General features: G+C 39.6%; 1 protein-coding gene across 2 annotated transcripts; it reads left to right on the top strand.

Annotated features, from left to right (window-relative positions):
- The first annotated feature begins 7,440 nt into the window (after positions 1 to 7,440).
- naif1 (nuclear apoptosis inducing factor 1) lies at positions 7,441 to 12,220 on the top strand. Of its 2 annotated transcripts, none has more exons than XM_046870346.1 (3): positions 7,441 to 8,017; positions 8,468 to 8,515; positions 11,310 to 12,220. In XM_046870346.1, exons 1-3 carry the CDS (start codon positions 7,564 to 7,566, stop codon positions 11,780 to 11,782), a joined length of 975 nt encoding a protein of 324 aa, XP_046726302.1. In that variant the 5' UTR covers positions 7,441 to 7,563; the 3' UTR covers positions 11,783 to 12,220. The 2 variants fall into 2 exon arrangements, with proteins under 2 accessions (XP_046726302.1, XP_046726301.1); XM_046870345.1 differs by having other exon boundaries at positions 7,444 to 8,017; positions 8,465 to 8,515.
- The last annotated feature ends 4,739 nt before the right edge of the window (positions 12,221 to 16,959 follow it).

The following is a 16,959-nucleotide window of genomic DNA, read 5'->3' as shown; positions in this document are numbered from 1 at the left end:
CCAGCAGAACCTTGGTCTGTATCAGTGTACCAGCCACAATGACATATCTGCCATTCCTATCTGCAATTGTATGGGTAGGTGAAAACCGTATGCTTCTATTTACTAGGATGGCCACCCCTCACGCCTTAGAATTGAAATTGGAGTGGAAAGTTTGACCCACCCAAGGACGGTGAAGCATATGATGATCTCTGACTCGGAGGTGTGTTTCCTGTAAAAATACTATGTCGGTGCGTAAGCGTTTCAGGTGGGTAAAAACCCTAGACCATTTAATAGGATTGCCCATGCCCCTAATATTCCAGCTAAGGAACCGGACGGGTGCACCACTGCCAGCTAAACGTGAGTCTGTATTATTGTCAGCCATTCATCCAAAAACAACTACACAGAAAAAAAGAAAACAGGATCTGTGGAGCCAGGGGATCGACGTGTGCGTGCGCATCCAACACAAACACAAACACAAACACATACCCAACACACAAGTAGAGTCCCCATTCTAACAGTAACCCCAGGGGACAGCAACATAAACTATCAAAAAATAAACCTATCGCTGCCCACACAAATAAATGTGCTAACGACACGGAGAACAAGCCTATCCTAAGCAAAAAGGAAGGCTCCAGCAGATTAAACACAACATAAATTATGCGCAACTATATCTAGTTCACGGCTGCTCATCCCCGGTCTACATAAACATATAAACAAAGTTTCTAGAGGAAAATAAATTCCCAACATAAATCGACCAAGCGTTTATGAAACAAACATTAGGTTTTCAGGAACACTTACACTTTGATTCCCGTAAAAATAACACTACAAAAAAAAAAAAAAAACGAACACAACACCACAAAGTGCACAAAGTTAAAAACCAGCATCACCACGCGGAGTTTGTGAACAGTGCAGTGACATGAAAAACAAGGAGCAAACATCACGTCCAACAGCGACAAAAAATACGTTCACACTTTAAACAGTTTGGATAGTTTTTATATATTTCTGGCCTCATCAGGTGAAAGAAAATCTTTGCTCACACCATTGTGTGTAACACTGGATAAAACAACCTGTACCGCACACCTTCAATGCCACAGAGCTGCCGCCGCACCTCGTTAAAGGCAGCCCTTACTTTTGCGTTTTTTATACTATGGTCGGGAAAAATATAAATGTTTCAACCACGGTGCCCTTCAGTTTCCGCACCGCAGCCTCATTCGCAGCTTTATCACTGGACAGCTGTGCCTTCACCGCCTGCACCTCCGACTTTATTGTCAGTAAATCGTTTCCCAAAGTACGTTCCGATGCACGTAACTCTGCCTTAAATACCTCGACGAATTCGGACCTCAGAGAGGACAGCAGCTCTGATTTTATTGAGTCAATATCAGCCTTAGAAGCTGCCTGTGAAACGATGGGCCCTTTACATGGAGGTGAATCACTAGAAGGCCGCAGCTGTGACTGAGTTGTGCTACGGGTCTTAGTAGTTTTACCAGACATCACAACTACCTCTAGATTCAAATACACAAACAACGAGGGTAAACCTAGGGATTTGAGAGCAAAAATAAAAGTGAAAAGCTTGAAATAATAACAATTATAACATTAATCCACTGGAGCCCCCTAACACCATGTCCTACTCCATGACAAGCTCGATAGCGCCCCCCCCCCCCCCCCCCCCGGACCAGGGATCCATGCAGCCCACAGTCAACTCCCCCCAACATGAGAGAAAATCACCCACAGGATGATCTCAAATTAAAATGGCTGAAGTGACAGATTATCTGGTTGTGGTCCAAATTGAGGGTGACAATACACTGCCAAATGGTCTTCAGCTAAATAGACCACCTGATCCAGAAAAGTTAGACGCTGGCACGGAACCCATTTTGCTATTCTTGTGGGAAGTCAGGTGATTAACTACTCCATAAACACCAGGTTAATGATTTTATCAGTGTTTGCCTCTTTCTCCAGCATCCAGCAGGCAGCTGCTGTGCGAACACAAATGGCCAGTTGACCTCATGGAACATTAGTGAGTAAGAACTGTCTTCTTACTTGGGGGATCACCCATTTCATGTCGGTAGACTCCAGCACGTGAATGGTTTGGAGTTCCTGGGCTCTTCCCTGGAGAGGAGTGGCAGCAGGCATAGTGCATGATCCATGCATTGCACATTCATACAGCTTTTAGAAAGCCTCTGCATCATCTTGAGTGTTCTAGTGCACTCTGAAATGCATTCCGGTCCTTCTCCTGGGCTTAAAGTAGTGCCTTACTGTGCTGATTCTGCTTTGCCTCCACCTGGAGAAGGGCTTGATGTCTGCTAGAGATCTGCAAGGGCTTTGACCAGCTCTCTGATCAGCAAAGACTCCATGGTGGTGTAAATGTATAACTTTCTTTAACATACCAGTTAATGTACAGCCAGCCCCTTTAATCTGAAGTTATGACTGTTAAATATTATATCTCTTATATCAGAAGTGCTTATTATAAATTAAACTATTACTGATTATATTTTAATGTACTGTGGTAACAGAATCATGGATTAAACCAAACAAATTAAATGAAGATAGTATTCCTTGATATCATTTTTAGGCATTAGTTGGTAAATTTGGGGTGGGGGCTGAGGAAGTGTGTGGTAAGAATGAACACCTCTACATAATTTTTATTGAGCGTTCTGTTTCAGTGAGCAGCGGAGGCCTCATCCAAGTTCTCGCTGCCCTCCAACAGGCCCAATGTCGGGCCATGCGCAAGATGTGGATGGAACAAGAGCAGCATTTTCAGGCCCTGAGCACTGCTTAGGTGGAGGACCAGAAAAATCTCCAGTGTGTTGGAAAAAAGCACTCCAGTCACAGCCCCAGTAGCCACGCCCAACTGTTTGTTGAATGAGATAGGCCAGCTTGATGACACTCAGGCAAATTGATTCCTGCTACAACCAAATATCAGTCTCATACTCTTATTATTCTCATCAGTCCAGAGCACCTGCTACTATTTTTCTGCACCCCAGTTCCCATGTTTTCACACATAGTTGAGTCGCTTGATTATGGCTTTTTAACTTCAGTTCTTCCATGAGGCCACTTCTGGTTAGACTTATAGGTAGAGGTATATCTATGTACCACTGATTTCCACCAGTTCTATGAAGATAGCATTACTAATTAATAAATTTATTTATTTATTTATGTATTTATTTATTTATTTTAACAGCATTACATAAAACCCCAGTCTGTTTTGAAATCTTTTTCTGGGAGAGACCTTTCTGATGCAGTATGTGTCTTGTTGCTGTGCTCAGTTTTGCCATGGTGTATGGCCTGTTATATGAAATTGTCTTTCACAGACTTACCTTAGTAGCAGAGTTTGGCTGTTCCTCACCAGGTTTATGCTTTAAATTACCAACTTGTTTTCAGTTAATGATTTTGTTTTAACCTACATTTACTAAGTTGATTAGTACCTGTTTGGTATAATTGGTTAATCATATACTTGACTGTAATCCTACAAAATCCCTGACTATGTGTAGATATTGTGCAAGTGTAAGAATTGAAGCCAAAGGGTGGTCACACTAAATATTTATTTGGATTTCTCTTTTGTTCATTTACAGACAGATTTTGTTAATTGACAAAAAAAAAATTTATTCTTACTTTACAGCATTTTTTCCACATCTGCCTCAAATTTTTGCACCAAAACCTCTCATACCAGGGCTGCAACGGGACACCAATTTCAAGGTTTGGTACATACCTTGATTTTTAAGTTACGGTTTGGTTCAATTTCAGTACAGTTTGGTGGAAGAAATGCAAAACATAAAATTGCATCAAGTCTTTTAACATGCTACAATCCGTCACAGGAAAGAAAATGCTCAATTCTAAATGGTTCGTGAAACAACTCAAAGTCTAATGAATTTCTTCTCTTCTGTCAGCCATTGTGAAACAAAGAAATAGCTATTAAATCCACAAGAATATATTTTTGTGTTTGTGCATTTTGTTACAGATGCAGTTTACAAGCTCTGTCTAATGAACTACCCATCCAGTCAAAGGATGTAAAAATGGAAACATTATTGTACACCTTATAGAGGGACTCGGACTGGTCAAATCGCAATTTGATTAGGTAAGCAATAGCTTTAAACAACATTGATATTAGGTTAAAAGAGCCCGCAGGAGCTGACTCTGGGTCATAAAAATATGAGTCAGTGAGTCGAAAAATATGGCAGATATATACATTCACCGGCCACTTTATTAGGTACACCTGTCCAACTGCTCGTTGATGCAAATTTCTAATCAGCCAATGACATGGCAGCAACTCAGTGCATTTAGGCATGTAGACATGGTCAAGACGATCTGCTGCAGTTCAAACCAAGCGTCAGAATGGGGAAGAAAGGTGATTTAAGTGACTTTGAACGTGGCATGGTTGTTGGTGCCAGACGGAATGAGATGGACAATAGAAGATTGGAAAAACGTTGCCTGGTCTGATGAGTCTCGATTTCTGCTGCGACATTCGTATGGTAGAGTCAGAATTTGGCGTCTTCAACATGAAAGCATGGCTCCATCCTGCCTTGTATCAACGGTTCAGGCTGGTGGTGATGGTGTAATGGTGTGGGGGATATTTTCTTGGCACACTTTGGGCCTATTAGTACCAACTGAGCATCGTGTCAACGGCACAGCCTACCTAAATATTTTGCTGACCATGTCCATCCCTTTATGACCACAGTGTACCCATCTTCTGATGGCTACTTCCAGCAGTATAACACGCCATGTCATAAAGCGCGAATCATCTCAGACTGGTTTCTTGAACATGACAATGAGTTCACTGTACTCAAATGGCCTCCACAGTCACCAGATCTCAAACCAATAGAGCACCTTTGGGATGTGGTGTATCGCATCATAGATGTGCAGCCGACAAATCTGCAGCAACTGCGTGATGCTATCATGTCAATATAGACCAGGGATGGCCAACCCGCGGCTCGCGAGCTGCATGCGGCTCTTTGGCTGGTTTCATGCGGCTCTTACGTTCATATAGTATTTGTGTGTGTTTGTTTTTTAATGTGCGTGTTCGCTTCGCTTGAGTTCAATACGGTATTTTTAAGACTTTAATGAGCTTGCCCCTACTGGGAAACTTTGCTGTATATCAGACCTGGGCAAACTATGGCCCGCGGGCCACATCCGGCCCTTTGTACGTCCCTGTCTGGCCAATCATAAATTACAGGGATGCACCGAAAATTTTCGGCCGAAATACCCAAATCACCGAAACAACACGGCAGAAACACAATTGTAATGACGCAATAAAAAAGCGCAGCCAGCACACGGTTATCTGGATAAGAGCCAACATGTCTGCGGTGTGCGGATAGCGATTTGCAAAACATGCAATGCTGAAATTTCAAGAGGGGGTGTATCTGCAAAGAGTTTCTCCAAGTCAGGTTTAATTTATCACCTGAAATCCAAACATCCGATTGCCATTCTAAATATGAGAAGAACGCGGCGCAGAAAAGTAAAGTCAATCCGAGCATGCCATGAAGGATTAGGGCAGTTCTGAAGGCAAAATGGGGTCCAACCCGGTACTAGTAAGGTGTACCTAATTAAGTGGCCGGTGAGTGTATAATCACAGTATAATCATGTCATCAGTGCTTCTGGAGTAAGTTAGATGAAGTAGTGGACATTGTACCTTGGAATGAAAGATTGATGATTGTGGCAGATTTTAATGGGCATGTACGTGAAGGGAACAGAAGTGATGAGGTGATGGGTAGGTATAACTTTAGGGAGAGGAATATGGAAGGGCAGATGGTGGTGACATCCCATGGTAATACTTCACCAACACTATTAAAGCTAGTTTAGGCAGAGCATCTACATCTCTAATGATTCAGAATAATCTGATTTAGATCGTTTAGAAGTCCACTTTGTCCTCCTCAGTAGGCTGACTCTGAAGTAGTTTTGGAGCAATAACTGGTATATTGGAGATCTGTGTCATCATTGAGATCCCAGGGTTTGGATGTATTGTGTCTAAATCTACTGGTTGTTGTGCTGATTCCTTAGCTACTTTATCTGCTAATGTGTTTTACTGAATTTCCTCTGAATCACATGTGGCATGTCTTTTAACCTTAACTATGGCTACTTTGGCGGGGAGTTGAACAGCATTCAAAAAGTTACCTATGAGCAGTGCAAAATCATGCACAACACCATAAGCATACTTCGAATCATTGTATATAGTCACTGATTTACATTCAGACAGCTGACATGCTCTTGTACTGTAAGTGCTACAAACTTTGCAGCTTGTGCAGATGTGCATGGTAATGATTTAGCTTCAACTATTTCATCAGGTAATCTTGCAACTGCATATACACATAAATACACACCATCTACATAGAGGCAATACTCCTCTTTTAGGGCTGTATCTAAAAGATCGGGTTGTTCAATGTGTTTAAGGCAATCATGTGTGTCGTCCAAACCATCAAAATCAATGAAGTATAGCAGATCACTGAATGCGGCTGAGAAGTAGGCTTAATAGTTACGTTTTCTGTTGCTTAAGGTGTGGGTACATAACCAGATCTATGTTGTATTTTCATATGTTGTGTAAAATAGCTGTTAACTGATGTGAGGTGTGCAGTATCAAAGGATGTGAAAGCCCCATTTTCAGCATCCCGGACGCAAGCAGCCGCCGCACGCAAGTATGTTGTCTAAAGATTTGGAAAGATATGCAACAGGGCGATATCTGTCACTGTGTTCCTGGGCCAGAATCCCCGCAGCCATACCACCACGTTCATGCACATAAAAGTGAAAAGGCAAGGTATAATTTGGAAGACCTCAAGCTGGAGCAGACTGTATAGCTTTCTTGAGGACAGTAAAACTTTGTCATTTCATAAGTCCACTGTTTTCTGATTTATGTTGATTTTGGATGTTATTGTGTTTTCTGATTGTTATTTCTTTTTTTATTTATGTTATAAAAGAAACTTTCAAGGAATGTAATTTTTTCCCCATTTAATAGAACCTGTTGCACTATCCTCACAACGTTCCAGCATCCCAACTCTTCCACAGTACTGGGTACTGGTACTGGGTCTAGACCTAGTGGTCGGGACCTCTGCTCTAAATGATTATATGCTAGCGTTTTCCTGGCTACTTCGAACACACTTGACTTAAGTAGTTGTTGTTACACAATACAGCTATGACTATTTTTCTATTATTAAATTTGTCATTGTATTCCTTTCAAAATAGTAATGTTTTAGTCATAATACCTAAAATCTTCTGTGTACAAAAAAAACAGTATTAGGTAGGTCAAAAAATGAATATAAGTGCCAGCGACCCGAATTATTGAGATAATTCTTACATTGCTGCGAGGTAGTATACAGTACAACATTCAGCACAGAACTACTTCCTTTAACGAAATAGTTTGAGTGACTGCATTTTCCGCCAATCACATCGTCAATCGTCACAATTTCCTAAACGGTGCAGCAAGTAATATTTCGTGTTGAGAAAGTAGGCGGAGTTTTACCCTTTTACGGCCGTAGACTTCGTCGTTAAAGAAGCCATTCAGGAAGCCATTACGTTGCGCAGTTTAGTGAAGATAAACTTACTATTTTTACGTATTCTACGCACTTTTAAAATACTTTCCTTAAGTCCCATTCAAATATTATGGCATCGCATGCAAAGAAGAGAAAAATGAATTTCTCAGAAAGGGAGGTGGAAATCATCGTAGAGGAGATGGAAAAACAAAAACACATTTTAGTGAACCACTTCAACGCTGGCGTTACTCATATCGCCAAAAATAACGCCTGGATGGAGATTCTGAAACGCGTGAACGCGGTGACCAACTGCCAGCGCGAGCTCGCCGAGGTGAAGAAGAAGTGGTCTGATTTGAAAACCGAGGTTCGTCGCAAAGTGGCGCAGGCTCGTGCTGCGATAGAGGACACAGGAGATTGCACCACGGTACCGGTTATTCTTACTGCCATGCAGCAGCGAATCTGTAACCTCCTGGGAGAAGCCACTATCATCAGTCTGCCTGCTGGAGAATCAGAAGAGCCGAGTGGGGAGATTGCGGTTGCAGTGCCTATTAGTACAACCGCCACTACCGTTACACTAACGCAGAGTAAGACATTGGCGTTAATACAACGCGGTTTAGCGCTTTATATCTTAAATTTGAAAACGACAACAAATATGATACGGTTCTGTCTGATCGAAGAGCCGTTTAGACAGATGTACTTTTTTACATTCGAGATAGCAAAATAACGCATTTAAATGTATATTTATAGTAACCTTAATGTTACTTTAATTGTTCACAATTAAATTGTTAAAGTGAAATACATTTTTAAGTCGCCAAACATTATTCCAAAATTATTTGCAACAACTGAAACGTTGATATATTTGTTATTTTTCAGCCATGTTTGCAGAATTATATAGTGCATAAATATACACGTGTAGTTATTTTATAATATTTAATATGAACATTAAAAAAAAAAGTACAACATGCAAAAAAAAAAGAAAAAAAAAACAGATTATCATCTTGCGAACTCTTATACTGTTTTTCATTGTTTAGCAGGTATCCAGCCGGCACCTGGTACCACCTGTGAAATGAAAACTCTAGAAGGTATGATTACATGGGATTTTTATTTTTGTTTAAATAAGTTGTAATTGGAAAGTCAACTGGTTCATTATTTTGAACCAGAACTATATTTTCAAGTCACAGCTGTCAAATGCCAACATTTGTACAGTACTTCAAATAACAGATTAAATATGGTTATTAGGGATTCCAACATTTTTGTAATTTACACACATTCTGGAGCAGTCATACAATACAAAGATAAACGATGTAGGAAGAAATACATTGCTTTTTAATGAATGTTTTAGGACTGCATCTATTGATTATTTTAAGAGCAATACTAAATATACAAGAGAAAATAAGACAGGTCTTTTAAAATGAACAAGTAATTTGTTTCCTTTAAAAAAAAAAAATCTTAATGCTAAAATTGCATATAAGAATATCTGTAAAAACTAAACCAATTTAATTGCCATATTACATCAAAATACAAATATATAAATAAATAAAAATCAATGAAAATGACTTTTAAAATGGTAAACGCACTGTACATTGTTTTCTTTGTTTTAGTGTGAAATGATCCCAAACGTTTTCTCCTCATTCCTTCATTTTTCATTCTGCAGTGTGTTTTGTGTTGTATTAAAGGCCGTTTTCACCAAATAAAAAAAGGTTTGCCTAATTTTGAGGTTTTTTCTCGCAATTCTGACTTTATTTCTCGTAAACATTTTGGCGGCCTGAAGTTTAAAGCTGCTGGTGTATGAACGAGGCTACCTCTGTCTTGTTCCATCTCCTCCAGAGCGGATTGTAAGTTCTCTCTAGGGATCGAAGGATCCAGGCTTAGTTTTATATAATGCAATTCCACTGATTGTAGCCTATTTCATTTTCAATATTTAAAGATTTGTGGCACTAAAGAGGGGCTGACGCTACCCAATTGGCGCAAAAAAAAAAAAAAAAAAACGGAATTGCGAGAGAAAAAACTTTTTTTTTTTGTGTAATATGAGTTGTACTTATCCACAATATGTTTTGAATTAAGGTAATATTGTAAGAAAAAGGTAATATTGTAAGAAAAAGCTAATAATGCTTTAAGAAAAAAGCTAAATAAATCATAACACTATAACAAAAATAAAATAATAATAATTTACAAATGACAATATGAACCATCATATAGCAACAATTATACTTTTTTTTTTTTTCTTTTGTTTCCTGAAAATGCCTTTTTTTTAAATCATCGATACAATTATTCTTTATTTTCTAATAGAACACTTTTACACATAATTTGTATCATTTGCCTATGTATTTATACCTAATGGTCAATTGATATTTCACTTTATCTTTTATAAGAATATTTAATATTCAATATAAATTTTGCTTTATATAATGATTTCTAATATAATAAAGTAAATCCAATTGTAATTTAAGTATTTATTTATTTGTTTTGTTTTATTTGTTATTTTGACAGCACATTCTTCACATACAACTTCATTTATCTTGATTTGAGTGTGCTTAATAAACACAGTGAATCACCGTTTGATAAAAACACAAAACTCTGGACCCCTGCCTCCTTGTTCATATACAACACATTATGATATATTACAATCCTGAAAGCATTCCTTGCTGTTCCCTTTTTTTACTTGGTGGTGATGTGTGTTTAGAGCCTTATATATTAATATAGTTTGAAAGCTAAGCTTATATTTGATTAGAATACAATAAATCCCTAAGCAGCTCAAAAGTAAAAAGCAAGACATAAAAACTGGTTTCTCATTTAACCAAAACAACTGAACACATATTGAAATATGAGAATTTTAGTTATGAATTTACTTTTATTATTTAGTGAACAGTATCAAGTTAAATTTCTATGATGTCCTTTTTTTCCAATTTAATTTGTCAATTTATATATATATTTTATTAAAAGGTTTATGTCTTTGTAGACTACTTAAATTGCCCTTTAAATAACCCCCTCAACCCCCTCAACCCCACTCCCACCCCTTATACAGCCACAATACTTATCGACTATGGACAAATTTGTAAATCAACATTAAATCTCATTTATTGACCTAATATTGGCATATAGTGTGGAAAAAAATATACAATTTAATGTTATGGCCATTCAGTCTCTCAGCCATGTCTATGTAGCACCAAACTCATGCCCTAAGATGATGCTTCTTATATTTTTTAAGCCCTATTTGGCTGGTTTGCTTGGCATGTATTGTATGAAGGGACAGTCCTTTGTTCACTCCTGCCAAAATGAGCAACAAAATGTAGGCTTGCAAGTCAGTCGCATCAAAGTTTTATATACTTCCTAAAAGTATATACTTTTCAGTTAATTGTGTAATGAAAAGTACAAATGCTGATTTTATATCTCGGACATGGCTGATTGTGTGTTTTTGTGCAAATTCTACAGGAAAGAAAATGCAAAAGTATAAATGTTTTTTTTTAAAAAGCTTAACACCTGTTTTGAATTGATTTGCCTCTCCTTGTAATTATATCTGTGACCAAATCAATTTATTCTCCTCTGTCAGCCATTGTGGAATAATTAGCTATGAATATAGTTGAGCTTGTGCAGTTAAGGATGCGGTTTCCAAACTCTGACTAGTGCGGTCTCTGACCATCCAATCAATGAATGTGACAATTCCAGAGTTATTGTTTAGGCCAGCAGTCTAGCTGATGGCCTGCCACTGGCTTATGCCAAGCTTTATTTCTGTTGATCTTTGCCATTCAATATTAGAAAGCAAAAATTAAACAGGAAATATTTAAGTGAAATAAATTATTTTGGCAAATGTATGCAGAAAACTATACTATGTGTTGTCAATTTATGCTTACCAAGGTTATGTGTGTATTACAATAGCTGAAACTACATATCACACTCTGGAGGAGGGCATGGTAGAGTACTGCACAACAGAGACACCAGTCACTGTTACATCTGAAGCCCCTGTGGAGGTTTTGTCAGCGCAAGCTGAGTGCTCAGTAAAACCACAGGAGTTGAAAAGCCGCATTGCACTGAACTCTGCCAAGCTGTTGCAGGAGCAGCGTGTCACCAACCTGCATGTGCGTGAAATCTCACAGCACTTGGAGAACCAAAATGATCTTCTGCAGATGATTCGTCGCTCACAGGAGGCACAAGCTTGTGCCCAAGAAAGACAAGCCCAAGCCCTTGAAGGAACACAAGCCACACTTCTTGCCCTTATTCAAATGTTCAAGCCTGCTCTAAAGGATTTAAGAAAGTTTCTACAAAACGCTAACAACGCTAATGTAACAGGAGCTGTTGAGACTGGTGAGGGGGTGGTGAACATGACACAACAAGTGGAAGATGTACAGTAGACTGCCATGTGTTGAGATCTTTTTTAGAGAGATGTATGTGTGTTGAAATATAGTATTGTTTTACAGTTTACTTTTAATGCAAGTATACTGTATATCAAAGGTTCACAAAGTGGGGTCCATGTGTTTGTTTTTGTTTTGTTTATTTTCATCTTTTTAAATTTTTTTATGGTGATGGAAAAACAATCCATTGTTATTTAAAAATATGTTGAGCTTCTATAGCCTTTTGACTGGGTTTAATTTAAACCGTAATAACTAAATGTTGGAATAATTTGTCCATAAAATTTATTTTCTACATAATTACAAAATTCTTTCTCTTCCACTTTCCACTTTTATTTTTATTTAAAACATTCTGAACTAAGTTTGCATGAGAATGAGCTTCCACTAAATCAACAGAATCTCTGACATTACAATTCAATAAACACAACAAATTATAAAGAACAATGTTGTCCTTATTTTTTCTGGCTTATTTGAGTTGGACTAGAATATAGTTTGTACATGTGATGTCAAAGCTATCTAATAAGAATTAGTCTGCCTAAATTAGTTTTCTTTTACCCCAATAACAAAAAGTAGACTATATTTTATTTGTTTAGTTAGGCTCTTTTTGCCTGACCTTGATGATTAAAGCTCCATGTAGATATGTAGTAATGGTAAGAGGTTGAACTGTTTTTAATGGTGGAAAGTAATGAAAATTGGCATAATGATATATTAGACAAGCTATATTTTTTATCTGATGATCAAAAAAAACATTTAAATAAAATAATAAAACAATGTTAGAAATTTAAATTATACGCAATTTATAATTTAGTAAAAATGATGTTGCTGGTAATACCTAAACACCATTTGCTAACAGGTATCGTTAGCCGACAGGGTACCGGTGGAAATTGGGCTACTGTTGGCCGGAGAAGGAGAAGGAGAGGAGGAAGACGTATAGTATAGAGGTATAGGAGAGTGAAGGTTAGGGTTGGTACTTTAAATGTTGGTACTATGACGGGTAAAGGGAGAGAGATAGCTGATATGATGGAGAGGAGAAAGGTAGATATGTTGTGTGTTCAGGAGACCAAGTGGAAAGGGAGTAAGGCCAGGAACATTGGAGGTGGGTTTAAACTGTTTTATTATGGTGTGAATGGAAAGAGAAATGGTGTAGGGGTGATTCTGAAGGAAGAGTACAGTAAGAGTGTAGTGGAGGTGAAGAGAGTTTCTGATAGGGTGATGATCGTGAAGGTGGAAGTTCAAGGGATGATGATAAATGTCATCAATGCCTATGCTCCACAAGTTGGCTGTGAGATGGAGGAGAAGGAAAGATTCTGGATTAAGGAGAGGAATGTGGAAGGGCAGATGGTGGTAGATTTTGCTAAAAGGATGGAAATTGCAGAGGTGAACACTTATTTTAAGAAGAAGGAGGATCATAGGGTGATGTATAAGAGTGGGGGAAGGTGCACACAGGTGGACTATGTACTATGCAGGAGATGCAACCCGAAGGAGATTGGAGACTGTAATGTGTTGGCAGGGGACAGTGTAGCTAGAAGAGGAGAAGAGTGAGGACTGAAAGAAGAATAAGATGGTGGAAACTGAGGGAGGAAGAGTGTAGTGTGAGGTTCAGGGAAGGGGTCAGACAGAGGCTCGGTGGTGTTGAAGAGGTGTTGGATGATTGGGCAACTACTGCAGGAGTGATGAGGGAGGCAGCTAGAAAAGTACTTGGTGTGACATCTGGAAATAGAAAGCAAGACAAGGAGACGTGGTGGTGGAATGAGGAAGTGCAGGAGAGCATAAGGAGTAAGAGGTTGGCAAAACATAAGTGGGATAGACAGAGTGATGAGAAAAGTAGGCAGGAGTACAAGGAGATGCGGCAGCAGGTAAAGAGGGATGTGGCGAAAGCCAAGGAAAAGGCATTTGAGGAGCTGTATCAGAGGTTGGACACTAAGGAAGGAGAAAAGGATTTATACCGATTGGCCAGGCAGAGGGACCGAGCTCGGAAGGATGTGCTGCAAGTTAGAGCAGTAAAGGATGGAAATGGAAATGTGTTGACTAGTGAGGAGAGTGTGTTAAGAAGGTGGAGGGAGTATTTTGAGCAGCTGATGAATGAGGAAAATCAGAGAGAGAGAAGGTTGGATGATGTGGAGTTGGTGAAGCAGGATGTAGAAAGGATTAGTAAGGAGGAAGAGTGGAAAGTCGGTTGGACCAGATGACATACGTGGAGATGTTTAGGAGAGATGGCAGAGAGATGGCAGTGGAGTTTTTAACCAGATTGTTTAACAGGATTTTGGAAGGTGAAAAGATGCCTGAGGAATGGAGAAGAAGTGTGCTGGTACTGATCTTAGCATAAGGGAGATGTGCAGACCTGCAGTAACTACAGGGGAATTAAGTTGATCAGTCACACCATGAAGTTATGGGAAAGAGTAGTGGAAGCCAGGCTGAGAGAAGAGGTGACCATCTGTGAGCAACAGTATGGTTTCATGCCGAGGAAGAGCACCACAGATGCCTTATTTGCTTTGAGGGTGTTGATGGAGAAGTATAGAGAAGGACAGAAGGAATTGCATTGTGTATTTGTGGATTTAGAGAAAGCGTACGACAGGGTGCCAAGAGAGGAATTGTGGTATTGTATGAGGAAGTCAGGTGTGTCAGAGAAGTATGTGAGGGTGGTGCAGGACATGTACGAGGACAGTGTGACAGCAGTGAAGTGTGCAGTAGGTACGACAGACTGGTTCAGGGTGAAGGTTGGTCTGCATCAAGGATCAGCCCTGAGCCCTTTCCTGTTTGCAGTGGTGATGGACAGGTTGACGGACGAGGTCAGACAGGAGTCTCCCTGGACTATGATGTTTGCGGATGATATTGTGATTTGTGGTGAGAGTAGGGAGCAGGTTGAGAAGAGCCTGGAGAGGTGGAAAGAAGGGGAATGAAAGTCAGTAGGAGTCAGACAGAGTACATGTGTGTGAATGAGAGGGAAGTCAGTGGAGTGGTGCGGTTGCAGGAAGAAGAGCTGGAGAAGGTGGAGGAGTTGGAGGAGATGGTTTGGACATGTGCAGAGGAGGGACATGAATTATATTGGCAGAAGAATGCTGAGGATGGAGCCACCAGGTAGGAGGAAAAGAGGAAGGCCAAGGAGGAGGCTCATAGATGTGGTGAGGGAAGACATGCAGGTAGTTGGTGTGAAAGAGGCAGATGTAAGGGGACAGGGTGGTATGGAGACGAATGATCCGCTGTGGCGACCCCTAATGGGAGCAACCGAAAGAAGAAGAAGACCCTCTGAGTGTGTTACCATTAGATTAACACAATATCTTGTGGTCACTTCAGAGGTCGGGTTAATGTCTGTGTCTAGTTTTGCATGTTCTCTCCCGGTTGGGCATACTCCAGGTTGGGCAAATGTTCTTAAATTTTTTTTTTAAATGTCCAAACTTGTGGATATATAACCCCATTTCCAAAAGAGTTGGGACAAGGTGTAAATAAAAACAGAATGCAATATATGCAAATCTAATAAATCCTCATTCTTTTCACAATAATACAAAAAGATTTATAATGTTTAAACTGAGAATATTATACAATAAAATATAAATTTCAAGGAAAAAATTAGGTCATATTGAATTTGATGGCTACAACCGGTTTAAAAAAAAAGTGTGGACAGGACCATGTTTACCACTGTGTAGCATCATGTCCACTATCTGTGAAATATGCAGTATGCTGTTAGCATTGTCTTGCTTAAATATGCAACAATCAGAATACTTTATTGATCCCATAGGGAAATTGTCAACCTGTCTTAACTTCTAAAAGACAAGGCCTTCCCTTAAAAATAAATTTTCTGGATGGAAGCATTTGTTTTACTATAACCTGTATATACTGTTCATCATTGACATGGCCTGTCTAAATGTGCATTTTAAATGCAGTGGCACCTCAGGGCCTGAAGATCACAGGCATCCAATACAGGTCGAATCGCAAGTCGAAGATGGTGCTATGACTGCGACAGCGTTTCATGCATCATGCTGCTTTGAACTAACAAAGTCATTTGTTAGTTCAACACTAACAAAGCACAAGTGCACTCAATGCCGGTCCCAAGCCCGGATAAATGGGGAGGGTTGCGTTAGGCAGGGCATCCAGCGTAAAACGTGCCAAATCAAATATGCATATCACAAATAATGAATTCATACAGGATTGGCCGAGGCCCGGGTTACCAATGACAGCCACAGGTATTGTTAGGCAATAGGGTACCAGTGGAAATCGGGCTACTGTTGGCTGAAAGTGGAGTAGGAGAGAAGGAAGACGTCTACAGAGACAGCAGGGAAAGGAGAAGTGTAGGAGAGTGGAGATTAAGGTTGGTACAGTGAAACCCCTTTGTACGAGCAACCTATAGTACGAGCAAACGGAGATACGAGCAAACTCGCTCGAAAAATTTTACCCTGTTTCACGAGCAAATTTCGAAAGCACGAGCAAACCCACGCTGCCGGTTCCCTGTTTTTGGGGGAGGGTCGCTTAGTTGATGACATATCACTCAGTCGCTCTCATTGTTCAGTGCAGCAAAAAGTAATTGTGCCAGTGGGGGCGTGGCCGAGCGGCGGTTTGTGAATGGAGGACGGGTCCGGGAGCAGATTGCCTCACCTGAAGTTAATGTGACCTAATGATTGTTATCGCTTTTCAAGTGATCGGAGGGTGCATTTAAGGAGAAGAGTGTGTGTGTGTGTGTGTGTGTGTGCGTGCGTGCGCTCATACGCTCTACCACAGTAACTTTTTTTTGTTTTATATTTTTATTTCACTAGAAATCTTGAAAAATGTCTCCCAAGAAAATCAGTGATGGTGCTGTGAAAACAAAAGTAAATAGAATTACATGGAAACCGAGGAGGTTATAAGCGTGGTGCGCGTCTCACACTCGCAATCAACCACTACCACATGCGTAAGTGTTAAATTATGTTTATATTACGGTAATTTGCGGTGTATTTGTTTTTAAAAATAGGCTACAAATACTTTTTAAGTGCAGAAATAAGCGATCGAATGACATCCTGGAACGGATTAAATCACTTTTACATTCATTTCTATGGGGAAAATCAGTTCGAACATACGAGCAAATGGACACACGAGCAATTTTCAAGAACGAATTATGCTCGTACAACGGGGTTCCACTGTACTTTAAATGTTGGTACTATGACTGGTAAAGAAAGAAAGGTAGTGTAAGGAATGTTTTATCCTCTGCC

This window comes from Silurus meridionalis, chromosome 17 (genome assembly GCF_014805685.1).
Source record: "Silurus meridionalis isolate SWU-2019-XX chromosome 17, ASM1480568v1, whole genome shotgun sequence".
Classification (NCBI taxonomy): Eukaryota; Metazoa; Chordata; class Actinopteri; order Siluriformes; family Siluridae; genus Silurus; species Silurus meridionalis.
This window is presented reverse-complemented; position numbering and strand designations above follow the sequence as displayed.